The 27,411-nt window shown below is 44.6% G+C and overlaps 1 protein-coding gene across 1 annotated transcript in view; it reads left to right on the top strand.

Moving 5' to 3' along the window:
- STPG2 (sperm tail PG-rich repeat containing 2) overlaps positions 1–27,411 on the top strand; it is an 873,622-nt gene that overhangs the window by 379,125 nt on the left and 467,086 nt on the right. The window contains exon 9 of the mRNA XM_030190712.1: positions 17,333–17,496. Coding sequence (XP_030046572.1) covers positions 17,333–17,496 — 164 coding nt within the window. The remainder of the gene's footprint in view (positions 1–17,332; positions 17,497–27,411) is intronic.

Genomic DNA, 27,411 nt, shown 5'->3' with positions numbered 1-27,411 from the left:
GTGAGCAACATGATTCTCAGTGATTCCAGTCTATGGATCAGTGCTTAAATTATAAACTGAGTTTTCGACTATGCAGCATTACCAGTGGACCTTTAGGGTTGCAGTACAGTCACTTTTGGTGAAATTTGTAGAATGCCATTATAGTAAGGTAATCAGCACCATCTTAGATTGTGTAAGGGTGAATATCGATGTAGAAGTGAAAACATGCAGAAAATGTGACGTATTTTACAAATGCATATGTGCACATTTACCTCCGGAACCATGTGTAAACCAAATAGTCAATTAGGCACAAGCAATGTTATTGGAGTTAACAAGCAGTTAATTGGTAGTAATTAGGACTGATGTGTGGATCTGCCCTGCCCTATTCTATAACATGCATGCCTACATTTTATAGTGCCCAACTCTAAATGGGGTGTGGCTATGAGAGGGGCATGGGTGAGATAGGGGTGTTGATAGAAATTAGGTGTCATGTTATGGAATACCTGTATTTGTGCGCCTAACTGCCATCAGTTGGGCGTGAGCATTTATACAAATGTTCATGCCCAATGTTAGGTGCAAAATGCACACTAAACTAATAATAATCTGGAGCCTAAGTGTGGGGGCCATTTTTTTAATATAACCCTTACTTCCCATCCAAAATTGACATATACTCACTTCCAGGAAAAAACATTTCAATAAGGTGAGAAACATGTAGGCTAAGGTGCCATTCATGTACAGAGAGAGGTGCTAAGAAATGGACGAGGACAGCGCTAGGGTTTAAACGTGTGTTCTGCCACTTATACATGTTTGTGAAGTAGCAGACAATTGCAGTGCAAACATATGCACAGCTGCCATTTTGCAAACCTAGCTGTGTAACTTCTGATCATCACTGGTATCAGACCGCCATCTCAAACTGGCAACCTCCACCCCCATCAACAGGCTCCCCCAGAATCAGCCCCCTGCTTGAAAACACCCCAAAACCAGCTACCCCCTCCTCTGATTGGAAGGTTCCCTGTGCATCAGGGGCCTCCTCTGGAGCCATTCCTAGTTTCCCCACCCCAGACACAAAGTTATTCAGAGTTGATAAATCACAAGAGGATTGTGAAAAATTATAGGAAGACCTTACGAGACTGGGAGACTGGGCATCTAAATGGCAGATGACGTTTAATGTGAGCAAATGCAAAGTGGTACATGTGGGAAAGAGGAACCCGAACTATAGTTATGTGATGCAAGGTGCCACATTAAGAGTCATCAACCAGGAAAGGGATGTAGGTGTCATCGTTGATAATAAGTTGAAACCCTCTGCTCAGTTTTCATTGGCGACTAAGAAAGCAAATAGAATGTAGGTATTATTAGGAAAGAAATGGAAAACAAAAATGAGGACATTATAATGCCTTTGTATCATTCCATGTTGTGACCGCACCTCAAATACTGTGTGTAATACTGGTCACCACATCTCAAAAAAGATATAGTGGAATTAGAAAAGGTACAGAGAATGGCAACGAAAATGATAAAAGGGATGAAATGACTTTCCTACAAGGAAAGGCTAAAGTGGCTAGGTCTCTTCAACTTGGAGAAAAGACAGTTGAGGGGAGATATGATAGAGGTCTATAAAATAATGAGCAGAGTGGAATGAGTAGACATGAATCGCTTGTTTACCTTTTACAAAAATACTAGGTCTAGGGGGCAAGCAATGAAGCTACAAAGTAGTAAATTCAAAACAAATGGAGAAAATATTTCTTCACTCGACATGTAATTAAACTCTGGAATTCGTTGCCAGAGAATGTAGTAAAAGCAGTTTGCTTAGCGGGGTTTAAAAAAGGCTTGGATAGCATCCTAAAAGAAAAGTTCATAAACCATTATTAAGATGGACTTGGAGAAAAGCCACTGCTTATTTCTAGGATAAGCAGCATAAAATGTTCTGTAGTGTTTTGGAATCTTGCCATGTACTTGTAACCTGGATTGGTCACTGTTGGAAACGGGATGCTGGGCTTGATGGACCTTCGGTCTGTCCCAGTATGGCAACACTTAAGAACGTAAGTATTGCTACACTGGGACAGAGTTATGTTCTTATAAAAACAACTTGGGTATAAATGAGAGAGAAATGGTTAGGATTTAAAAGTAGCCTCAAAAAAAGTGAGCTATTAGCCTGGATTTGAATAGAACTAGAGAGGGAGCTTATATAACTGGGGCCCTGCCCTATCTGCCCTGCAATTCCTTGTGCACTTTGGAAGATAGTCCCCTTACACCTTGAGGCTTCTGGGGTTTTCCTTGGGTTAAGCCTTGAATCAGCATTCTGGGACTATCTTATTCCAGATGTTTGCACATTGCTGTACAGGTTGCCTGTGTATAAGTTTACCTGCATGTCAGGCAGGCAGTTTTGTAAAAGGTCATGGCTGTGCATAAAGCACTACTTTACCCAAGGAAATGCCTTTGAAAATGTCTCTTTCTGTGACTTTTACTGTACATGTGAAGAAACAGTCTGTTTTAAGCCTGCAAAATGTATTGGATACTTTCCTGCATTAATTATGTCCTGAAGTGTATTTCTCCTATTTGGCCAGCAGGTGGTGTTTCTTTGCTGTAAAGCTATTACAGAGAAATGAATGTTCTTTTCTGTAGTTTTAGCACACAAACAGGAAGCAAGAAGCAGTATATTTTTGAAATTTTCTTTTTCTGGGTTCTATCGGCCCATTAGCACATTTTCATTTGGAGAATACTGGCTTTTGCTCCAGTCTTAGCCAGGAAGAAAAGAGAGCAGGATCTCTTTGCTGAGGCTCAGTAAACAAAGAGTTATATGTCCTGATCTTCCCAGGGTACTTTTTAGAAAGTAAACAGATATTTAGTTAGTGTTATAATTGATCCATATGTAGTTGCCTGTTATTGTTTGCTGATTGCAGATTTTCTGGTTCATTGCTCAATTTTTAAGACAATAAACAATTTAATTTATTGCCTCTTTGTCTGGACTGATAAAGAATCCTGGTGGTTTGTGTGTTGGGTCTGTAAGTGCTTTCTGGGAACTGTGGGACCACTGGGAGTGTGGCTCCAGTGACCTAGAAATCACTGGGGATAATTTGAGAGTGGGAGACTCACCTAGAGGCAGTTGTGACCCAGTCGGTGGGAGGAGGGTGCTAGGTGCAGGCGGACCTGAGATGTGCTGGGGATAGACCCTCTAAATGGCTGCGAGGTAACCCCAGGCGGGTAGCTAGGCATTTCATGACAATACTATATTATTTTTTCCAACTGTGCACTGTGTTAGTGTTTCTCTGTTTATATTCCTCAGGGTTTTCCAGGACCAGGGAAGTATGAAATAAAAAGTCAATTTGAGAAGAAAGGGAATGTGAAATCACCTGCAGATGTTCAACAAGTTCCGTTTCTGTCAAAATCTAATGTAAGAGGATACAATTAAAAGAATATGATGAATTTTGAGGCAATTTTTACAGTAACTGTGTGACTTGTAACTGTAGACACTTGGGTTTCCTTTTGAAAATATAGCCAGCAAGGGACAGTGGATTCGGTGAACCAATGTATATTGGCACCTAAATATCCATGCAGGGGCTTACTCTTTCCTGACGCATGTAAAAGTATTCATGCTGTAGGCTGCATGTATACTTTTACTCACAGAGGGGTAGGCAATTTTCAGCAGGGTTTTTCTTCAAGGTAAATGGTTGTTTACCTACTGAAAGAGCTTTGATAACTACACTCCTTATTGGTCAGCATAACAATAAGATGCATTTTTTAAATAGTATGGCTATATTATAACACATGCAGCTATATATAAATTAGTGGTTTTGTGGCATGGAATGCATACTGCTAAGGTTATTCAAACTATTTTCTAGATCATTATAGAGAAATTTGCTGAATTCAAGCAATTAGAAAAAAGTTGGTTTTAAGGAACTTAGGGGGTCTTTTACTTAGGCGTGCTGGCGTTTTTAGCACGCGCAAAAAATAGGCACGTGCTAAACACTAAAGACGCCCATAGGAATACATTGGCACCTTTAGCATTTAGCGCTTGCCTATTTTTAGCACGCACTAAAAACGCCAGCATGCCTAAGTAAAAGACCCCCTTAGTTCTTGTCTCACCAAAAAAACACTTTGGGGCCCTTTTACTAAAGTGCGCTAAAATCTGGAAAGCAGGATTATAAAGCAGGAATTTACCACATGCTAGGCCCAGAATTAAGGTGGCACCTTTTGGGGGTGTTTCCTCTATTTTTTTATTGCAGGTTGTGCGTTAATGTAACCATTGGTGTGTGGTATGTACAGTATTTTAATGTGGGACCACTTATTGCCTCCTATTTAGGAGGTGCTAAGTGTTCATGTATTAACTCTGCTCATCTGCTCTGCTGCCAACTAGATAGGACCACGGTTTCTGGTTCTTTGTTTTCCCCATATGTGGTGAGCAAACATTTCTACTTAGACACCCTGGAAATATATATCTTACATAAGAACATAAGAATAACCATACTGGGTCAGACCAAAGGTCCATCTAGCCCAGTATCCTGTTTAACAGTGACCAAGCCAGGTCATAAGTACCTGGCAGAAACCCAAGTAGTGGCAACATTCTATGCTACCAATCCCAGGGCAAGCAGTAGCTTCCCCATGTCTGTCTCAATAGCAGACTATGGACTTTTCCTCCACGAACTTGTCCAAACCTTTTTTAAACCCAGATACGCTAACCGCTATTATTGCATCCTCTGTCAAAGAGTTCCAGACCCTAATTATTCATTGAGTGAAAAAATATTTCCTCCCTATTTTTTGAAAAATTATTTCCATGTAACTTCTTCAAGAGTCCCCTAGTCTTTGTACTTTTGGACCGAGTAAAAACTCGATTCACTTCTACTCATTCTGCACCACTCAAGATTTTGTAGACCTCAATCATATCTCCCCTCATCCATCTCTTTTCCAAGCTGAAGAGCCCTAACCTCTTTAGCCTTTCCTCATATGAGAGGACTTCCATCCCCTTTAACATTTTGGTCGCTATTCTTTGAAACTCTTCTAATTTCCCTATATATGTTATTAGCAGCAGATGGGAATCCCCAGTAAATGGGTAGATACTCAGGTACATCTAATTACTCATAAATCAGGAGTCAGAATTCAGGTGGGCAAATCTGTTTTGCAGGTAAACACAGTAGCTGACAATTAGCATATTTATTTATTTATTGGGATTTATTAACCACCTTTATGAAGAGATTCACCCAAGGCAATGTTTTTCAGGTATAATTTAACAAAAGTTACAATTTTGTTAACAGCATAACAATAGTAAAATAACCAAGAATAAACATAAATACAAAACGTGAGGTAAACTTGAAAACAGTAAATTGAAGCCTAATAATAGAACTAGTGTGAAACAGTATCAGAAATGTACACATTTAACAGTACTGGAATTCAAATACCAGAGATATAGTACAATATTAGCATAATACTAATGATACATCTAATAAGCATGGATTAGAACTTTCAACTAAGACATGATGCTAGAGATTTTCTACAATACGGCTTACCATATAGCTGAGAGACCAAGAGCAGATATATGATGGGAACAAGATGCGTGGTACAGAGTCAGTTGGAATAATTTGATGGTTAACTAAACTCAAAGCACGTTCTTGGTATAGTTAAGCAAGAGATAAGTAACTGATCTAAGTTACAGTGTATATAGCAAGCTAGTCCAGGTGCAGAATGAGTGTATAGTTGGGCACCCTATGTATTAAAAGCTTGGGAGAAGAGCCAGACTTTTACCTGCTTTCTGAAGTAGAGGTAGTCTTGAGCTATATGTAGCCCCTCTGGGAGTAAATTCCGGAGCGTGTGGGGGCTACTCCTGAGAAGGCTTGCTAGCGGGCATCGTATTGTACAATTTCTTTTGACGAGGTATACAGCAGGTACAGTTTAACAGATAATGATGACCCTTGAGAAGATCTTTGAGGTCTTAAAGGTGTGTAAAGGGCTAACCTATTCTTTAAGTACTCTGGCTCATTTTGTTTGAGGTCCTTGAAAATCAAACAAAGAGTTTTAAATTTAGCCCTGTAAGGTACTGATAGTCAGTGTAACCTTTGCAGGAAGGGTATATAATGTGGTCACATCACTTGCAGCCTTATATGCTGCAGAATTCTGAATTAGTTGGAGCTGATACAAACTCTTTTTGGTTTGACCAGTGTACAGGGCATTACAGTAGTCTAGTCGTGATGTTATCATGGCATGAACCACTGTGGTCAGACTCATCTTTTCAATATATGTAGAGAGATTTCGTAGTTGCCATAGGTGATAGACAATTTTTGAAGGTTGTTTGAATTTGTGGGATCAGAGTGAGTGAAGAGTCTAGCAGTATCCCAAGATTCCTGACCTGTGATTTTAGGGGGAGTTCATATGTCCCAAAAGGTATTTTGAAGTTGGGTATTAGTCCACTTGTGTATGGTACCCAAAGAATCTCTGTTTTATTTGGGTTCATGCAAAGTTCGTTGTTTGCCCATTCCTCAGTTGCGGTTAGGCAGACAGTCAGTTTACTCAGAGCTGTGGGTAGATCAGTTGGAGTTGCAAAATAGAGGCATGGTGTGTGTGTGTGTGTGTGTGGGGGGGGGGGGGGTGGATGTGCCTCCGCAGTTCTCTGTTCTGCTCCTAGGGAATTTTGGAGCAACACTGGTCACAAACACCAGCTCTGCTTCACAAGGTAGGCCTTGCACAAACCATGGTGCTGGTGTTGGCATAAAAGATATTTCAGTATAAATCCTGAGGAAAAGATTTAACAGCATTCCTACAGTTATTACAAGCAACTCAATATGGAATCCCTGATAAACAAACTCTTACACTACAGGTTATATCTTCTGCCCAGGAGGTAGGTGGTTTCTTTATCCAAATCATAAAAATACGGAAATAGAAAAAATATGGAAAAAACCATATTTATAACAGATGGCTGGGCTTTGCTGAGAACTAGAAATGTTCCGATCTGGCAGTACCTTATGTCATGTCTTGTAGTAACAGGCACAACTGATAACAAAAAGTATGCAGGGGCCCAGCATGTATTGGTTGTGAAACTTTTCAGTAAATATGGTCTTGTAAAAATCTTTTAGATAGAGGAGAAAAATATGGAGTTTTCTTAAAGAGATAGTGTTTCTGGCTATTAGGCTGCAGAAGCATGATTTCTCACCCTAACAATATGGCAGGAGTTCCCCATCCTACATCATCTTCGTTACCCAGTTAGTGCACACTAAGTATGACTAGCTGGCTTTTGCTTCCATGGCTGCTCTCTGATGCTATCATAGAGCCTGGTATGTACTGTTTCTTTTACATCTTTGGAGATGGGAAGAGGTCAGAGACCACTGGGGGAGTAAACGGGGGTCATTACTTAATTCCTCCAGTGGTCATCTGGTCATTTAGGGCACCTTTTTTGACTTAGTCGTGATAAAAACAGGTCTATACCAAAACATCTAAATTGTAGCCCTGGATGTTTTTGTTTTGTTCCATTATAGCAGAAAAACACCCAAGTTTTGGGAATGCCTAAATCCCAACCCAGGCATCTTGTGATTTGGATGCACTGTAGATGAACTGCATAGAAAAAGTCCTAAAAATGTGTTTCAAAAATAGCGATTTGGATGTTTTGACAAATAAAACATCCAAATGCTGCTTTGTGCTGCTTTTTGGACATTTTTCTGTTTTGAAAATGAGCCCCACAACCAACAATGTGAGACTTTTGGGCTCTATAATGTTCCAGTTTTTCTGTGGTGTTTCAAACTATACATATTCTAATTGACATCTGCAAAACATTTGAAGGACCAAAGAGCATTTACTTGCTTCCTGAAGCCAAGTGCATTGGTCTTCCCTGCTGCCATTTGACAATTTATTTATTATTTATTTATTGGATTTATTAACTGCCTTTATGAAGAGATTCACCCAAGTTGGTGTACAGCAGGTACAGTTTAACATAAAACTTATAATTTTGTTAACAGCATAACAATCAAACATATAAATGGCGAGTGACCGTACTCACTCGCAAATGCGCAGTAGAGACTTCCCTCTCTGTCCCGTCCCCGCGTCAATACTTGATGACGGGGGGGGGGGGCGGGACAGAGAGGGAAACTGCGCGAAGGGGAGGGAACTGCCGAGGTTGCCACCGCTCCCCCTCCCCCCGAGGTCGCCACCACTGGTCCCCCCCCCCCCATGGAGTCACCGCTGCCGCCACCCCTCCACCCGGCCCGTCTCTTCGCTATTCAACTTACATCTCCGCAGCAGGCAGATCAGCTGAGCTGCCGTTGGCCTTCCTTCCCTGCTTGTGTCCCGCCCTCACCGACGTTACGTCACACGAGGGCGGGACACAGGCAGAGAAGGAAGGCCGACAGAAGCTCAGCTGATCTGCCTGCTGCGGAGATGTAAGTTGAATAGCGAAGAGACAGGCCGGGTGGAGGGGTGGCGGCGGCGGCGACTCGGGGGGGGGTACCGGCAGTGGCGACCTCGGGTGGAGGGGGCAGCGGCGACCCAGTAGCCCGTTTTAACGGGCTCAACAGCTAGTAGTAAAATAACCAAGAATAAACATAAATACAATAAATGAAGTAATCTTAAAAACAGTAAATTCAAACCTAATAATAGAACTTCCGTGAAACAGTATCAAAAATATACACATTTAACAGTACTGGAATATGGATAAGGGCCACACCAGTGTACATCTCAGCAGAGTGCACATGTATATTGCCTGCTATAAAATGATCATGCAACAAATATGTGGCATGAAAAATATTCTTTGTAAATTTTACATGATAAAGGTACTTTGAAATATCACATGAACAAGTAAAAACAATAACTGTGAACACTAAGAATGTTATGCTCAAAATAAATTTCTTAGAAAAATTTGCAAATTTAAGTTATTTGTATTAGCAGTTTAAAGTGCCTGTAAAAATGAAACTGTAAACTGCGTAGGTCTAAGCGGACTATAAATACCTAAATGAAATAAATGAAAAATGAAATGAAATGTCTTTGCATGGAGTGGGTCTGTGGAGTGTCCTCCTGACCTAATACCAGATCTTCAGCTTGGTCAATAACATCAGTGGTGTATGTGCTTTGGGGTCTATCTCTACTGGATTAGCATTTTAAAATTGCTGGTAATGTCAGCTTTGTAATTAAGTTTCTTCAGTCCATCAAGTGACCACTGTTTTTCAGGAAACATGTTAAGAAACATTTTTGCTCCATAACATTTTGTTTGTCTCATAATTTTTATGTGCTTTTCTTCTAATGAAAAACCCGTGTTGACCAACTCTAAATAATGATGTGATAATTACATCATGATACATATTTATTGAATGATCACTTTATAGCTGTATCATAGGCCTATTTATGAACCAACTGTTATTACTGTTCACCCAGTTTTTTTTTATTTGTTATAGAGAAAAATAAAAGGAGCCCCATTATCTTTTTCTCTCTCTCAAATAATATATGGAATATCCTTTTTAGACACATTCTCAGTCAGGTATAATCACTTTGTTTAATGAGATTAATTAGAATTGTATATAATATATTGACACCTCTTATCAGTAACTTTTTTGCTCGTGCTTTACCAGAGATTTCAACTCACGAGATCAATCACACCAGCTCCTGGCACATATGAGGAACCACGTATGGCTTTTAAGCAGCAAAAGACATCTCCCAAAATGAGACAGAAACCATTTGGGCAGACTGCTGTTCGATTCTCTTTAGTATCTAAAGAACCAGAAACCCCAGGTTTGCAATGCTACTCATTTTTGGTTTACATTACTTAGTATTAGTCAGATTAACATTTATTTTTCAGGTGTACAGAAAAACTACACAACAATTTGGAAATGACTGCCTGGAATTGTGCATTTTTATGAGGATCTTTTTCCATTTTAGCAGATTCATAGCAAATCTTTTACTTTTAATTTGTGCAGATACTTACATGTAGTTTAAATTCTCTGAGGACAAGCAGGCTGCTTGTTCTCACATGTGGGTCGGCGTCCACGGTGGCCCAGGAAACGGCAAATATTTTCAGAGCAAAAATGAAAAGGTTTTGCCAGAGCCTTCTGGCGCGCAAACCACGCGCACCACGCATGCGTGGACAACTTCCCGCCTGTCACGTGAGCATTCCCGCTCAGTTTTTTCTTGTCCGCGGCGGGGAGACAGCGTACTTTGGTTTGTCTCTTCATTGTTTGGCCCAGGAAGAGTCTTTCAATGATTTGCGTCATTTCTTAAAAAAAAAAAAAAACCCTTTTACCTTCCTGTATTTTTCTTAGTTTTTTTAGACCTCTTTTGTAAGTTTTCTTTCTTGTTCGAAGCGGCTGTGTTTTAGGCTGCTTGGTCGGGTCTTACCCCTTTTCTTTTGTGCCTTTCTTCTTTTCAAAGGCACAATTGCGTGTAAAGGGTAAAAGGATAATGATAGGAGTGTACTACCGTCTACCTGGCCAGGATGAACAGATGGATGTAGAAATGTTATCGGAAATTAGGGAGGCTAACAAACTGGGCAACAAAATAATAATGGGTGATTTCAATAACCCCGATATTGACTGGGTAAATGTAACATCAGGGCATGCTAGGGAGGTAAAATTCCTTGACGAAATCAAGGACTGCTTTATGGTGCAGCAGGTGCAGGAGCCAACAAGAGAAGGAAAAATTCTAGACCTAGTCCTTGGTGGAGTGCATGATCTGGTGCAGGAGGTAATGGTGCTGGTGCCGCTTGATAACAGTGATCATTATATGATCAGATTTGATATTGGCTTTGAAGTACACACAGGAAATCCGATACATTAACTTTCAAAAAGGAGACCATGATAAAATGAGAAGAACAGTGAAAAAAAACCTTAGAGGAGCAGCTGTGAGGGTCAAAAATTTACATCAGGCATGGATGCTGTTCAAAAATACCATCCTGGAAGCCCAGGCCAAATATATTCCATGTATTAAAAAAGGAGAAAGGAAGACCAAATGACAGCTGGCATGATTAAAAAGTGAGATAAAGGAAGCTAGTAGAGCTAAAAGATAATCCTTCAGAAAATGGAAGAAGGACCCGACAGAAAATAACAAAAAACAACATAAGGAATGGCAAGTCAAATGCAAAGCTCTGATAAGGAAGGCAAAGATTGCGTTGGCGGCAAAAACACGTAGTAAAATCTTTTTAAGGTATATTAAAAGCAAGAAGCCGGCAAAAGAATCCGTTGGCCCGCTAGATGACCGACGGGTAAAAGGGGTGCTCAGGGAAGACAAGGCCATAACGGAGAGATTAAATGAATTCTTTGCTTTGGTCTTCATTGAGGAAGATTTGGGAGAGGTACCAGTGCCAGAAATGGTATTCAAAGCTGACAAGTCAGAGGAACTGAATGAAATCTCTGTAAACCTGGAGGATGTAATGGTGCAATTTGACAAACTGAAGAGTAGCTAATCTCCTGGACCAAATGGTATTCATCCCAGAGTATTGATAAAATTGGAAAATGAACTTGCAGAACTATTGTTAGTAATATGTAATTTATCTTTAAAACCAAGCAAGCTATCAGAAGATTGGAGGGTGGCCAATGTAACACCGATTTTTAAAAAAGGTTCTAGAGGAGATCTGGGAAATTATAGACCAGTGAGCCTGACGTGCCGGGCAAAATGGTAGAGACTATTATAAAGAACAAAATTACAGAGCATATTCAAAAGCATGGATTAATGAGGCAAAGCCAACATGGATTTAGTGAAGGAAAATCTTGCCTCTCTAATCTATTACATTTCTTTGAAGGGGTGAACAAACGTGCATAAAGGTGAGCCGGTCGATTTAGAGGGGCATAATCGAAAGGGATGCCCAAGTTTTGTTGAGGGCATCCTAGCAAAACATCCCGGTGAAGGGGCGAGGAAACCCGTATTATCGAAACAAGATTGACGTCCATATTTCATTTCGATAATATGGTTGGGGACGCCCAAATCTTGAAATTTAGATCATCCTTAGAGATGGTCGTCCCTAGACTTGGTCGTTTCTGATTTTCGGCAATAATGGAAACCAAGGACACCCATCTCAGAAAGGACCAAATGCAAGCCCTTTGGTTGTGGGAGGAGCCAGCATTTGTAGTGCACTGATCCCCCTGACATGCCAGGACACCAACCGGGCACCCTAGGGGGCACTGCAGTGGACTTCATAAAGTGCTTCCAGGAACATAGCTCCCTTACCTTGTCTGCTGAGCCCCCCAAACCCCCCTAAGACCTACTACCCCCAACTGTACACCACTACCATAGCCCTTATGGGTGAAGGGATACAGTGGTTTGTGGTGGGTTTTGGAGGGCTCACCATTTCTTCCACAAACGTAACAGGTAGGGAGGGGGATGGGCCTGGGTCTGCCTGCCTGAAGTGCACTGCACCCACTAAAACTGCTCCAGGGACCTGCATACTGCTGTGATGGACCTGAGTATGACATCTGAGGCTGACAAAAAATATTTTGAAAGATGTTTTTTGAGGGTAGGGGGGAGGTTAGTGACCACTGTGGGAGTAAGAGGAGGTCATCCCCGATTCTCTCCGGTGGTCATCTGGTCATTTCAGCCACCTTTTTGTGCCTTGGTCGTAAGAAAAACAGGACCAGGTAAAGTCGTCCAAGTGCTTGTCAGGGACACCCTTTTTTTCCCATTATGAGTCGAGGACGTCCATGTGTTAGGCACACCCAAGTCTCGCCTTCGCTACACCTCCGATACGCCCCCTTGAACTTTGGCCGTCCCTGCGACGGAAAGCAGTTGGGGACATCCAAAATTGGCTTTCGATTATACTGATTTGGATGACCCTGTGAGAAGTACGCCCATTTTCCGATTTGTGTCGAAAGATGGGCATCTTTTTCTTTCGAAAATGAGCCTGCTAGTGTATCTGGACTTTCAAAAGGCGTTTGACAAAGTACCTCATGAAAGACTCCAGAGGAAATTGGAGAGTCAAGGGATAGGAGGTATTGTCCTATTGTGGATTAAAAACTGGTTAAAAGATAGAAAACAGAGAGTAGGATTAAATGGTCAGTATTCTCAATGGAGAAGGGTAGATAGTGGGGTTCCCCATGGGTCTGTGCTGGGACCGCTGCTTTTTAACATATTTATAAATGATCTAGAGATGGGAGTAACTAGTGAAGTAATTACATTTGCTGATGACACAAAGTTATTCAAAGAGGATTCTGAAAAATTACAAGAGGACCTTATGAGACTGGGAGACTGGGCACCTAAACGGCAGATGGCGTTTAATGTGAGCAAGTGCAAAGTGATGCATGTGGAAAGAGGAACCCGAATTATAGCTACGTCATGCAAGGTTCCACGTTAGGAGTCACCGACCAGGAAAGGGATCTAGTCGTCATCGTTGATGATACGTTGAAACCCTCTGCTTAATGTGCTGCAGCGGCTAAGAAAGCAAATAGATCATTAGGTATTATTAGGAAAGGAATGGAAAACAAAAATGAGGACGTTATAATACCTTTGTATTGTTCCTTTTCTTAAGCAGTACTGTAACCCCTACCAGCATCATATAATACGGAAGCATACTATCCTCTTCTGGAGGGTAAATGACCTCAACATAGGTTGTACCAGTAAATCTTGAAATTGCTTGTAAAACTTAACTGTAAACCCAGGAGATTTCCCAGGTCTCATGGATCTCAGTGCTTGACGCACTTCTTCGCCACTAATAGGCGAACTAAGTGAGCCACATCCTGAGGATCCATAGCTGCCATTGGGAAGGAGTTTAAATAATTATTTATCACAGACTTCTCCACCTCCACATCTGGGGTGCATAACTCTTTATAAAACTCAACAAAATGCTCCTGTATATCCTTCTCCGCCCAAACATCACTGCCAACAGCCCGCTTAATATGTAGAATATTATTTTGAGTTTTCCTAATTTTAAATCTATGAGCCAATAACTTGCTGACCTTACTATTAAATTCAAAAGAGTGTTTCTTTATCAGTTTCAGTTGATACTGCAACTCTTCTATCTCCCTATCTTGAAGTGTCCTGTGTTCATCATTTTAGGGAAATAGAAAATCCCTCCTCCTTGGGTGATGCTTATGTGCACTCTCTTGCCTCTATACCACCTGATATAGGTGAAAAACTCTTTCCCTTTCCATTTCTTAATATAAGTTGCAATAGTAATCAGGTGGTCCCTCATCATTGCCTTCAGCCCTCCCCGTAAGCCCTCCACAGAGACATCTGCCACACTATTAAATGCAAGATAATCTTCCAAGTATTGTTTCACTGGTTTCAGAATAGAGGGATCATCTAATAAACTATCATTCAGTCTCCAGTATAGGAGTCCTTGGGCTTTAGTACCTTCCAGTAAACCCATTCACACAATTGCATGATCCGACCACTTGGCTGATTCATTATGAGACCCTTCCACAGATGGCAATAACTGCTTATCAAGGAACAGATGATCTGTGCATAAGATTGATGGACTGAAGAAAAGTAAGTAAAGTCGCATTCTACCGTGTGCAGCCACCTCCACCCATTCACTGCATTAAATGTGTCAGGTCTCAAAGCAGCAACTAGGTTTGTGAGCCCTTGGGCCGCTGCCAAGGAGCGGTAGTGGCAGGCAAAACCACCCCAACCAGCACTGGGCTAACACATACTCAAAGCAGGGACTGCAGACAGGGATAAGCAAAGCAGGAACACACTGGACAAGAACACTTGGACTGGAGCAAGGCTTCACCTGCACTTGACCACCCTTCCCCAGGAGTTGAGCCCCTGGGTGCAGGTGGCCGGCAGGACTTACCGGACTGGGCAAGAACTGGATACCAGCAGGAAACACACAACAGAGTCAAGACTAGAAGCTGCCAGGCAGCTACTAAGACAGAAACACAGACAGGAGGGAGTCAAGACTAAAAGCTGCCAAGCAGCCACTAATAAAGAACACAGACACAAGACAAGGAAATGCAGACCTGAAACAAGACTAGGAACTAAACAATAAAACCAAAGCTAACTACACACAAACAAACAAGAACCAGGCAAGAACTCAGAATAAAACTGGACTAGGCAGAAGTGCACAGAGCACACCCACATACCAGGGATCTTAGACGATGCAAAGGCAAACTCAGAAGGTTTCCAGCTGATAATAAACCCATCAGCAGCTGAACTCAGCTGCAGCAATCATGAGGCAGCTACGGGTGAGGCTAGCTGCCAAACTTCAAACCAAGTCTGGAAGCCTGGAATATCTGGACCGGACCGGACCAGAAAGAAAGTCTGGAAAGTCTATGGTAGCCACCGGTTCTGGCCACCAGAGGGCAAGAGGAACACAAACCAAGACACAGGCAGAAAGCATATTGAAGCACAGAGAGGCTTAACACACACAGGTGTAGTATAGTGGAGTAATCAGAGCCATGCTGGAAGCAGCCAGCACACAGAGACAGAGGCAGAACTAACTCAGGAAGAACAGACAGAAGCCAGCTCAGAAGCTGACCGCTGGAAATAAGGTGAGTCTGAGAGGGATTACGACCACAATAGTGACAAAATGCTTCCACAACCCTTGAATCTTTCACCTCTCCCTTCTACTATATTCAACCTGCCATTCACTGTTGCTAAGCCTTGGAGTAAGAGTCAGATTAAAATCACCCCCTAAATTGAGATGGCCTTCCTGAGATTGCAAAATGACAGGAAAATGGTTCATTAAGAACTAGTGTGTCCATCCTCATTAACCACTAACTCCTCCTTTTCCTAAGGGATCCCACATGCCTGTCCCACGCTTTCTTAAATTCCGACACAGTTTCCAACTTGAATATATGTATCCTGGAGGAGAAAAGGAAGACTGGAAATATGAAATTCTTTCTTTATCTATTTATTTCTTTATCTATCTCCTCTTTGATATACTACCAATTGCTCCATAAAAATGCCAATAGGCAGTGCACATAATTAAAATAGACTGATGATAAAAGCATCCCTCCCAAGGAAATCAGTTAAAAAGAAAGACTTGCTTACTGCTGGGAGCTAAATATTTGAGTAAATAGCCAGGTTTTTATTACTGTTTTGAAACTGGAGTAGGAGGATTCAAGTCTAAGTTCACAAGGGAGAGAATTCCAGAGGTGGGCACCTGCATAGGCAAAAGCAGTGTCTCATGTGATGTCTAAGCGGAGGACTGAGGGAGGCAGAAGATATAATAACAGTGTTCGTTGAGATAAATGCAAGGAGCGTGCAAGAGTATAAAGAATCAAAAGTTTGGCAAAATACTCTGGTGCAGTCTGTAGTCTACCTTTAAAAACCATGGTGAGTAGTTTGAATTTTATGGCTGCCAAGACTGGGATAAAGTGTTCTTTCATGTAGAGGGGTGACATGATCAAAACGTTTAGAATTATGAAGTAGTTTCACTGCAGTGGACTGCCTTTCCATAAAGAAACATTTCATTAGATTACACCTAAGTCTATTCCCTTTCACCCTTATTCTATGACTCCCTTGAATTGGATTGGCTTTATTCATTTTATATATTGCCTTATACCTTAGTGTCAAAGTGGTTTACAAAATACACTTAAAAACAATTACAATAATTTTTTAAAACAGCATTCAAAGGCAAGCAATGTCCATAACAGATCAAGCAAAATGTTGATGAAACATCCAGGACTTAAGCTTCCGAAACACAGTATATGAAGAAGCTATCAAGAGGCCTGCCTCTCATGCATTTATTCACCTGCAAAAGCATACCTCCCTTTACCAGAACCCCCCCCTCCCCGGTTAGCTTGCCCTCCCCAACCAGACACCCCAATGAAAATGTCCCACTTCCCCAATTAACTAGAACATTCTGATGCACATAATTATTAGGAGAGCATTCACAGGGGAGGGGCATAACATGGGTGGGGCCAACATTTACACAGGCTATTTCCAGAATACCATAGTTACATTCATGAATGCTTACATGTAGGTGTGCATATTTACGCCAGCCATAGACTGGCACAGATACGCACACCTACATTTAGGTGCACCAATGCTAGTTTATTCTAGTATTCTATATGAACATTTATGCGCATGCAAACCTCGCTCATGAATATTCATTGTGGATATCCTGAAAACCTGACTGGCTGGGGTGCCTCCAGGACCAGGTTTTGGAACCACTGCATTAAACCATGTTTGTCTATGTGTTCAGTAGTTATATTCTTTATTATAGTTTCTACTATTTTACCAGGCACCAAAGTCAGGTATACTGCTCTATAATTTCCAGGATCACCCCGTAAAATTATGTGCATAAGTGTGAGCCCCTCTTCAACCTCAGTCCTAGGAAAGCCTCTTCTCACTGCAGTTGAATTTACCCATATAGGGTGGAAAGTTTTCTAAAAGCCCATTTCTATGGATAAAACACTGTTTTAGCTACAGAAATGGCTTAGAAAAATAACCTCCTTATAGTTAATATTTTGTGGTCTGGAATACAGTAATATAATAACCTTGTTTACTTTTCATGTAGGTCCAGGATCATATACTGTCTTGAACTATAGTGTTGCAGAAGAAAGTTTAAAGAAAGCTGAACAAGGGAGTAAATCCAAAGGAGCTTTTGGATCTTCAGCTGCTCGAGGTTTCCTACTTTCTGAGGGAGATCCATCCTGGACACCGGGGCCAAGTCATTATCAAGTAAGACATTGTCTGTACATTTGTCCATTAGATTGTAAGCTCTCAGAGCAGGGACTGTCCTTCTATGTTATATTGTACAGCGCTGCGTAACCCTAGTAGCGCTTTAGAAATGTCAAATAGTAGTAGTAGTAGTAGTAAGATGAACATAATACCCATTGCACAAATTGGACTCAGTTTCATAGACCTTCCCTTTTTATGTTGAAACATTTTTTGTTGATATAGGAATTGAAACAATCAACAATACAAAAAGTGAACAAGAATCAGAAATAATTCCTTCCCTTCAAAAGACCCGTGTCACAATCCCCTAACCCTCGATTGAACAAAAACAACACCCAGCAGGATAAACCTGTTTCTTAAACCCTCCCTGGATCAAAGAAAAACCCCAGGAAAAGCAGATCAAGAATTATCCTTAAAAAAATAAATTACCCAGAGGAACCGGACAGTGCTCCTAACCGATTGAGAATATGACTACGATCCCGGAGAGCCAAAGTATGAATGTGGAGGGGCATAATCGAACGCGAATGCCCATCTCCATGGGCGTCTATCTCCGAGAACGGGTACGTGAAGGGGTGGGACAAACCGTATTTTCGAAAAAAATGGGCGTCCATCTTTTTTCCGATAATACGGTTTGTGTCAGCCAAATGCATCGGATTTGAGCTGGGCAGTTTCGTTTTTCAGCGATAATGGAAACCAAAGGCGCCCAGCTAAAAAATGACCAAATCCAAGGCATTGGGTTGTGGGAGGGGCCAGGATTCGTAGTGCACTGTTCCCTCTCACATGCCAGGACACCAGCCGGGCACCCTAGGGGGCACTTGTAACAATTAAAAAAACAAAGCAAACTACCTCTTAAGTCCTTCCATATCATCAAGCTGATCAATCCATAGACTGGTGGGTTGTGTCCATCTACCAGCAGGTGGAGATAGAGAGCAAACTTTTGCCTCCCTATATGTGGTCATGTGCTGCCGGAAACTCCCCAGTATGTTCTCTATCTCAGCAGGTGGTGGTCACACACAGCAGCAGCTCTGGCTAGGCCTCCAAGCCTAATCCTTAGGTTTTGTTGAGGCCTGGGGTTGAGGGCTCTTTTGAGCAAGTGCAAACCTGGTGGTGCCAGGTCCCTCCTTTTCTCCCCCCTCCCGCTGGCTCCGTTTAAAAAAAAAAAAAAAAAAAAAATTTTAAACGTCTTTAAAGGCGTTTAATTCGACGTTTCTTTAAACGTTCATTGCAGCTACTCACTGGGACACCAGTTCGTTACAGCTCGGAGCGGCAAGCAGGTAATTTTACCTTTTTATAGCGGGCAGGGGGTTCCCCGATTCTTCTCCTCGTGGCATATGGCGTCGGAGGGCGAGGGCGCAAAGGGTCGCTCCCCGGATCGCTGGAGCGCTTCTAGAGGGGATGCGGGGGTTTTACAACCTGATTCGCCCTTGATGGGTGACAGTTTAGTGACCGATGAATGTCCCGGTCGTTCCTCCGGCGTGGCGGTTTTTTCCCGCCATAAACGCCCATCCCCCGCTCCTCGCCTCCGTCATCTTGGCCGGCCACGCGGCTCGGACGGCTTCTTCGTGGGCCGCCCTTGAGGTTGGAGACATTAATGCCATGAACGCCCTTAATTTGGGCGACGGCACCAAGCGGCTAAAGTTAAGCGCCGTTCTTCCCGCGCGGCTCCTTCGCGGAGTTTCGCGCCGGACGCCATTTTGGATGCGCAGCATGTCTCTCCCCCGCTATTGCGAGCGCCGGTTGAGAGTGCGTCTAGGGCTGTTGCCCAGGCTGCGGAAGTGCACAGTCTGGGGGGTTTCTCCCCCGAGTTTGTTTTGCTGCTGCATCAGGCTTTCCTCATGCAAAACGCTGCCCCTGCTCCCTCTTCTGATAAAGAGGTTGAGGTTCCCAGAGGTAAACGCCCTCGGGTTGATTTCCAGGCCTTGGAGGACTTTGTCTCCTCCGATGTAGATGAGGGCAGCGTGTCTGAGGTCTCCCAACGGTCCTTTGCGGATTCCTTGGAGGAGATAGATCCCCGCTCGGATGGAGCGGATGACCCCTCTGCAGCGCGGCTTTTTAGCCCAGAGGATTTGCCCAACCTGTTGTTACAGGCCATGGACACTTTGAAGATTTCCTCTCCGGAGGACGTCTCTCCCTCAGCCCCTGTTGGCTCTGCCATTATGCTGGGGACGAAGCGCCCGCCTAGATCCTTCCACGTGCATGATGCCATGCACACCTTAATTGCGGCTCAATGGGATGTCCCGGAAACGAGCCTTAAAGTGGCTAGGGCTATGTCCCGCCTCTATCCTTTGGCTGTGAGTGAACGTGAGGCCTATCTGTGGCCTACCGTGGATTCTTTAATCACTGCGGTGACTAAGAAAACGGCGTTGCCGGTGGAAGGTGGCACGGCCCTAAAGGACGCCCAAGACAGAAGATTGGAGGCGGCCTTAAGGTCGTCCTTTGAGGCAGCTGCTTTAAGTTTGCAGGCCTCAGTTTGCGGCTCCTATGTGGCCAGGGCGTGCCTGACTATGGTGCAGCGGGCTTCCCCCTCGGATCTTTCCTTGAGGGCTGATTGGCCGGCCCTGGAATCGGGCTTAGCCTATTTGGCAGACTTGCTGTATGATGTCTTGAGAGCCTCAGCTAAAGGCATGGCTCAGACAGTCTCTGCGCGGCGGTGGCTTTGGCTGAAACATTGGTCTGCTGACCACGCCTCTAAATCCCGCCTGGCTAGATTGCCTTTTAAAGGCAAGCTGCTCTTTGGGGTCGAGCTGGACAAAATCGTGACCGATCTCGGCACGTCTAAGGGCAAGAAATTACCAGAGGTCAGGGCTCGGGCTAGTACTCGTCCCGGTACCTCCAGAGGACGGTTGCTGGAAGCCCGTCGGTACCGCCCGGGCAAGTCGGGTTCCTCTGCCCCCTCTTCCTTCAAGAGGAATTTCTCCCCCAAGCAGCATTCCTTTCGCAGAGACCGCCGTCCCGGAGGTGCTCCCTCCGGTCCTCCCCCAGGGTCTCGTACCCAATGACGGGGCCTTGGTCCACGCCCCAGTGCAGATTGGAGGACGGCTGTCCTCGTTTCTGGGCGAGTGGACCACTATAACTTCAGACGCGTGGGTGCTGGAAGTCATCAGAGACGGCTACAAGCTAGAGTTCTGCCAACCCTTAAGAGACGGGTTTGTACTCTCTCCCTGCAAGTCTCCGGTCAAGCTGTGGCAGTGCAGCAGACCTTGGACAACCTGATCCGCCTGGGTGCGGTCGTTCCGGTGCCAAAAAATCAGATTGGCAAGGGACGTTACTCCATTTACTTTGTGGTTCCAAAGAAAGGAGGTTCTGTCCGGCCTATCCTCGACCTCAAAGGGGTCAATCGGACCTGGAAAGTGAGGCACTTTCGCATGGAGACTCTCCGCTCTGTTATAGCGGCAGTGAAGGCAGGAGAGTTCTTGGCTTCCTTGGACATCAAGGAAGCGTACCTGCATATTCCCATCTGGCCTCCTCTCCAACGCTTTCTGCGTTTTACAGTCCTGAGACGACACTTCCAGTTCAGAGCCCTCCCTTTCGGGTTGGCTACTGCTCCGCGGACCTTTTCCAAAGTAATGGGGGTCATAGCGGCCTTCCTGCTAAAGGAAGGAGTACAAGTCCATCCTTATCTGGACGACTGGTTGATCCGAGCCCCCTCTTATGCAGAGTGCGGCAAAGCTGTGGACCGGGTGATTGCTCTTTTGAGCTCCCTGGGATGGATCATCAACTGGAAGAAGAGCCAGCTGCGCCCGACTCAGTCCCTGGAGTATCTGGGAGTTCGATTCGACACCCAAGTGGGCAGAGTGTTCCTGCCAGACAATCGGATTGTCAAGCTTCAGGCTCAGGTGGACTAGTTCCTAGTAGCCTCTCCTATTCGGGCTTGGGACTACGTGCAGCTGTTGGGCTCTATGACGGCTCATATGAGACCACTACAGCTATCTCTGCTGCTGCGCTGGACTCCGATGTCGGAGGATTATGCTGTGCGCCTTCCCGTGGACCCAGCAGTGCGCAAGGCGCTGAGCTGGTGGACGCAGACAGACAAGTTGTCTGCAGGATTGCCTCTGGTGACCCCGGAGTGGATTGTCGTCACGACAGACGCCTCTTTGATGGGCTGGGGAGCCCACTGCTTGGGAAGGACAGCGCAGGGGCTCTAGTCTCCTGCAGAGGCAAGTGGTCTATCAACCTCCTGGAACTCAGAGCTATTCGGTTGGTGTTATTGGAGTTCATCCCGGTACTGGTGTTGTAGCCTGTACGGGTCCTGTCGGACAATGCCACGGCTGTGGCCTATATCAACCGCCAGGGAGGTACCAAGAGCGCTCCTCTAGCCAAGGAGGCTATGAGTCTTTGCCAGTGGGCGGAAGCGAACCTGGAGCAGCTTTCAGCGGCCCACATTGCCGGAGTCATGAATGTCAAGGCGGACTTTCTCAGTCGCTATACCTTGGAGTCCGGAGAGTGGCAACTATCTGCTCAGGCGTTCTTGGACATCACGAAGCGCTGGGGCCAGCCGAGCCTAGATCTGATGGCGTCATCGGCCAATTGCCAAGTGCCGCGCTTTTTCAGCAGAGGACGGGACCCTCGATCCCTGGGAGTAGATGCTCTTCTCCAACAGTGGCCGACACAAGAGCTCCTCTATGTGTTCCCGCCCTGGCCCATGTTGGGCAGGGTGCTAGACCGGGTGGCAAAGCATCCCAGCAGGGTAATCCTGGTGGGTCCGGATTGGCCCAGACGTCCCTGGTATGCGGACTTGATCAGGCTCTCAGTCGACGATCCTCTGCGGCTGTCAGTGGAGCAGGGCCTGTTACATCAGGGTCCCGTGGTGATCGAGGATCCCTCTCCCTTTGGTCTTACGGCCTGGCTATTGAGCGGCAGCGTCTGAGGAAGAAGGGCTTCTCAGACAAGGTCATCGCCACTATGCTGAGAGCGAGGAAGCGCTCTACTTCTACTGCTTACGCCAGGGTTTGGCGTATCTTTGCAGCATGGTGTGAAGCAGGCTCACTTTCTCCCTTCACTGCTCCAATTTCTTCAGTGTTGGCGTTCCTGCAAGAAGGTCTGGAGAAAGACCTGTCGCTCAGTTCCCTTAAAGTCCAGGTAGCGGCTCTGGCTTGCTTCAGGGGCCGCCTGAAGGGTGCTTCCCTGGCTTCGCAGCCAGATGTGGTGCGCTTTCTCAAGGGAGTTAATCACCTGCGCCCTCCTCTGCACTCAGTGGTGCCTGCGTGGAATCTCAACCTGGTGCTAAGAGCATTGCAGAAGCCGCCTTTTGAACCCTTGTCGAGGGCATCTCTGAAAGACCTGACGTTGAAAGCAGTCTTTTTGGTGGCTATCACTTCAGCCAGAAGAGTTTCCGAGCTCCAGGCGCTCTCATGTCGAGAGCCTTTTCTGCAGTTCACTGAGGCAGGAGTGACTATTTGCACAGTGCCTTCCTTCCTGCCCAAGATTGTTTCTCGCTTCCAGGTGAATCAGCAGCTCTGTCTCCCTTCCTTTCGTAGGGAGGACTACCCAGAGGAGTACTCCGCTCTTGAATATCTGGATGTGAGACGAGTCATCATCAGATACTTGGAAGTGACCAATGATTTCCGGAAATCGGATCATCTGTTTGTCCTGTTTGCAGGTCCTCGTAAGGGTCTGCAGGCTGCTAAGCCTACAGTGGCAAGATGGGTCAAGGAAGCCATTGCAGCGGCTTATGTGGCCGCGGGGAAGGTGCCGCCTATCCAGCTGAAGGCTCGCTCCACGAGAGCTCAGGCGGCCTCGATGGCAGAGGCCGGATCCGTCTCCTTGGAAGAGATATGCAAGGCGGCAACGGGGGCTTCGGCTCATACATTCTCCAAGCATTACCGTTTGACTGTGGCTGCATGGGCGGAGGCCCGGTTTGGAGCTTCAGTGTTGAGGTCAGGGATTTCTATGTCCCGCCCTGGGTGAGTACTGCTTCGGTACATCCCACCAGTCTATGGATTGATCAGCTTGATGATATGGAAGGTAAAATTATGTATAATCATACCTGATAATTTTCTTTCCATTAATCATAGCTGATCAATCCATAGCCCCTCCCAGATATCTGTACTGTTTATATTCTGGTTGAATTTTAGGTTCAAGTTTAGCCTTCAGTTACTTCAGGAGGACTTCGTGTTCAAGTTCTTCTTTCACTTGGATTCTTCAAGAGTTGAGACGAGTTTGTGTTACAGTGAGCTGCTGCATTCCTCTCCCCTCCGTTTTACGGGGCTGGATTGAGACATAAATTCTGCCGGCACTCCCTCCCGCTTCGTGCGGCTGTAGGGCAGCTTTGTACCCCTCCCGCTTCGGCGGTGTTAGGGTCAGTCAGCTCCTCCCGCGGTTGCGGTTGCAGGATAAGCCAGATCCCCCCGCATCGGCGGGTGTGGTGTCCCTCCCCGCTCCGCGGGGATGAGCTGGACGGATTCCCCTCCCCCACTTGTGTGGGGATGAGCTGGGTTAATTCCCCTCCCCCGTTTCGGCGGTGGTGAGCTGGGCAGAGTGTCCCTTCGTGGGTGTAATTCTCTAAGTGCTGAGTCCTGCGGATGGAGCTTTGATATCGACATACTGAGGAGTTTCCGGCAGCACATGACCACATATAGGGAGGCAAAAGTTTGCTCTCTATCTCCACCTGCTGGTAGATGGACACAACCCACCAGTCTATGGATTGATCAGCTATGATTAATGGAAAGAAAATTATCAGGTATGATTATACATAATTTTACCATAGCTCCCGTCCCTTGGATGCTGAGCCCCCCAAATCCCCCCCCCAAAACCCACTCCCCACAACTCTACACCATTACCATAGCACTTATGGCTGAAGGGGGTCACCTAGATGTGGGTACAGTGGGTTTTGGGGGTGTTTTGGAGCGCTCCCATTTACCACCACAAGTGTAAACAGGTAGGGGGGGATGGACCTGGGTCCACCTGCCTGAAGTCCACTGCACCCACTAACAGCTGCTCCAGGGACCTGCATACTGCTGTGATGGAGCTGGGTATGACATTTGAGGCTGGCATACAGGCTGGAAAAAAAGTTTTTAAAGTTGTTTTTTTTTGGGTGGGAGGGGGTTAGTGACCACTGGGGGAGTCAGGGGTGGTCATCCACGATTCCCTCCGGTGGTCATCAACACAAACAGAAGTGGGGCAAGAAGACACCCCTAACTCATCCCCCAAGCTATAGTGAAAGAAGCGGAAGACGCTCCATTCACCGTAACTACCGCTTTAGGATCACAATATAGGGCCCAAAGAGTGGCCATAAAGGAACCCGTAAAACCATATGCAGTCAAAACGTCAAACATAAAGGACAAATGAACGCCTTCTCTGCATCAAAACTGATTAGCAGAGAAGGCATGGAGAAATGGTCCACCATCTCCAAAGAAGCCAAGATTCTCCTTGTATTCTTCACCACCAATCTTGATCTTACGAAGCCCATGTGGGGATCAGCGAAAAGTCGAGGAAGGATCTGAACCAGACGATTTGCAAGAACTTTAGTGAAAAGTTTTGCTTCGTACAGAATAAACGAGATGGGCCAATAAGAATCCACACTCTGATGATCTCTATCTGGCTTCAATAATACCACAATCTGAGCTGTCTGCAAAGTATCCGGCAGAACTCCACTACAGATGAAATAATTAAAAACTGCAGTCACACAAGGAACAATCTCTGAAGCCAGCAGTTTATAAAATTCAGCTGGCCATCCACTTCAGGTGATTTGTGGATAGAACTAGCCTGGATGCCGAAGCCAGCAGTTTGTAAAATTCATCCGACAGACCATTCATGCTAGGTGATTTGTGGAGTGGACTAGCCCGGATACCCCATCGCACTTCATCCTCCAAAATAGGCGCATTGAGCAAAGCTGTCTGAGTTTCAGTCAGTTGAGGTAGAGACTGACCAAAAAGATAGACGGCATTCTTCAGACCCACATCCACCAGAGGAGACTACAAATGCTCGTAGAAATTCCCCAAAAATGTTACAGATACCCTCCGTAGACTGCACATAACAACCCTCATTTTTGTCTAGTAACTGGGTCGCATAATGCTACCCTTGTGCCTACATCACCAAACGAGCCAACAATCATCATGTTTATTAGCATGTTTATACAACTGATAGTGATAATAGACAGAAGAGTGTTTATTTGAGAGTGAATCAGTTGGTTTAAAGTCGATTGGGAGGCCAAGAGACGAGCCTTAGTGGAGGCACTAGATGAGAGCCGAAAAGCTGCCGATCTTTTTTGACTTGTGCTCCTAACCGGACAAGCTCAGCATCCCAAGCCCCCCTCTTATGCACTGAATAAGAAATAACCTCTGAGCACTGCCTTAGCAGCTTCCCAAAAAAAACACTGGGTTTTCCGCAAAGCAGTCTTAATTGTCACCTGCATAATCCTTCCACTGAGTCATTAGATAAGCATGAAATTAGAAATCATAATACAAATCTCTAGGGAACTTCCAATGAAATCCACCCATAGGCTCCATACCCTAATCCAAAACCACCCAAATCAAAGCATGATCTGACACCTGAGTAGCACCAATCTCCACCTGTTGCAAGTAAGAAGACCGAAACCAAAAGTCTATACAGGACTGCGTATTATGAGCCCTGGAAAGATGAGTAAAATCCTTGTCACCAGGGTGAAAAAATCTCCAGGAATCTAGCACATCCAGTGAAGAGCAAAGCAAAGGCACTCCCTGGAAATAATCCACTGGAGCAGCTTTAGAGGGATTGGAGCTATCCAGCAACGGATCAAAGACAGAATTAAAATCACCCTCCATAATGATTGGAATCAAAATTATGGAGATGATTAATTACCATTATGAAAATATTCTTGTCATATTGGTTTGGAGCATAGACGTTTACTAGTAACATGGTCTTATGATTCAAAATAACATGCACAATAATAAAATGTTCAGATGGATCTACAATAGAGAATTTGTTTTCCACCAACATACCCTTATGAAATAATATGATAAGACTTTCCCTTTTTAAAATGTAGATAGCTAGATGACTAGTGGGCATGAAGATTGTTTGGAAATCTGCACGCTTGGTGAGTCTCATGTATCACATAGAATTTTAAAGAGTGCTTGTTGACTCTGGCTGTCATGGTACTTTTCCATAATTAATTTTCTCAGCCAGTTTTTGGTATTTCTTTTGGAGCCATACCTCCTCTAAGTGCAGTTCTTCCACAAGGATTTTCTGCAGGCTGGTATACTTCAACCAAGGCCCTGTCACAACTGCTCTTCAACTGGGTGAATTCTTTTACCTCCGTCAACTCATTAAGCAGCTCAGCCACCTGACTGAGATGGGAGTAACTAGTGAGATAATTAAATTTGCTGATTACACAAAGTTATTCAAAGAGGATTGTGAAAAATTACAAGAGGACCTTATGAGACTGGGAGACTGGGCACCTAAATGGCAGATGAGGTTTAATGTGAGCAAGTGCAAAGTGATGCATGTGGGAAAGAGGAACTGGAATTATAGCTACGTAATGCAAGGTTCTACATTAGGAGCCATCGAACAGGAAGGGGATCTAGGCATCATTGTTGATCATATGTTGAAACCCTCTACTCAGTGTGCGGCAGCAGCTAAGAAAGCAAATAGAATGTTAGGTATTAGAAAACAGAAATGAGGATGTTATAATGCCTTTGTATCGCTCCATGGTGCGACTGCACCTTGAATATTGTGTTCAGTTCTGGTCACCGCATCTCAAAAAAAGATATAGTGGAATTAGAAAAGGTACACAGAAGGGCGAGGAACATGATAAAGGGGATGAGATGTCTTCCCTATGAGGAAAGGCTAAAGTGGCCAGGGCTGTTCAGCTTGGAGAAAAGACAGCTGAAGGGAGATATGATAGAAATCTATAAAATAATGAGTGGAGTGGAACGGGTAGACCTGAATTGCTTGTTTACTCTTTCCAAAAATACTAGGACTAAGGGCATGCAATGAAGCTAC

The sequence above is a fragment of the Microcaecilia unicolor genome, chromosome 2 (assembly GCF_901765095.1).
Source record: "Microcaecilia unicolor chromosome 2, aMicUni1.1, whole genome shotgun sequence".
Lineage (NCBI taxonomy): Eukaryota > Metazoa > Chordata > Amphibia > Gymnophiona > Siphonopidae > Microcaecilia > Microcaecilia unicolor.
The sequence above is the reverse complement of the archived record's forward strand: the minus strand, read 5'-3'. Positions and strand labels throughout refer to the sequence as shown.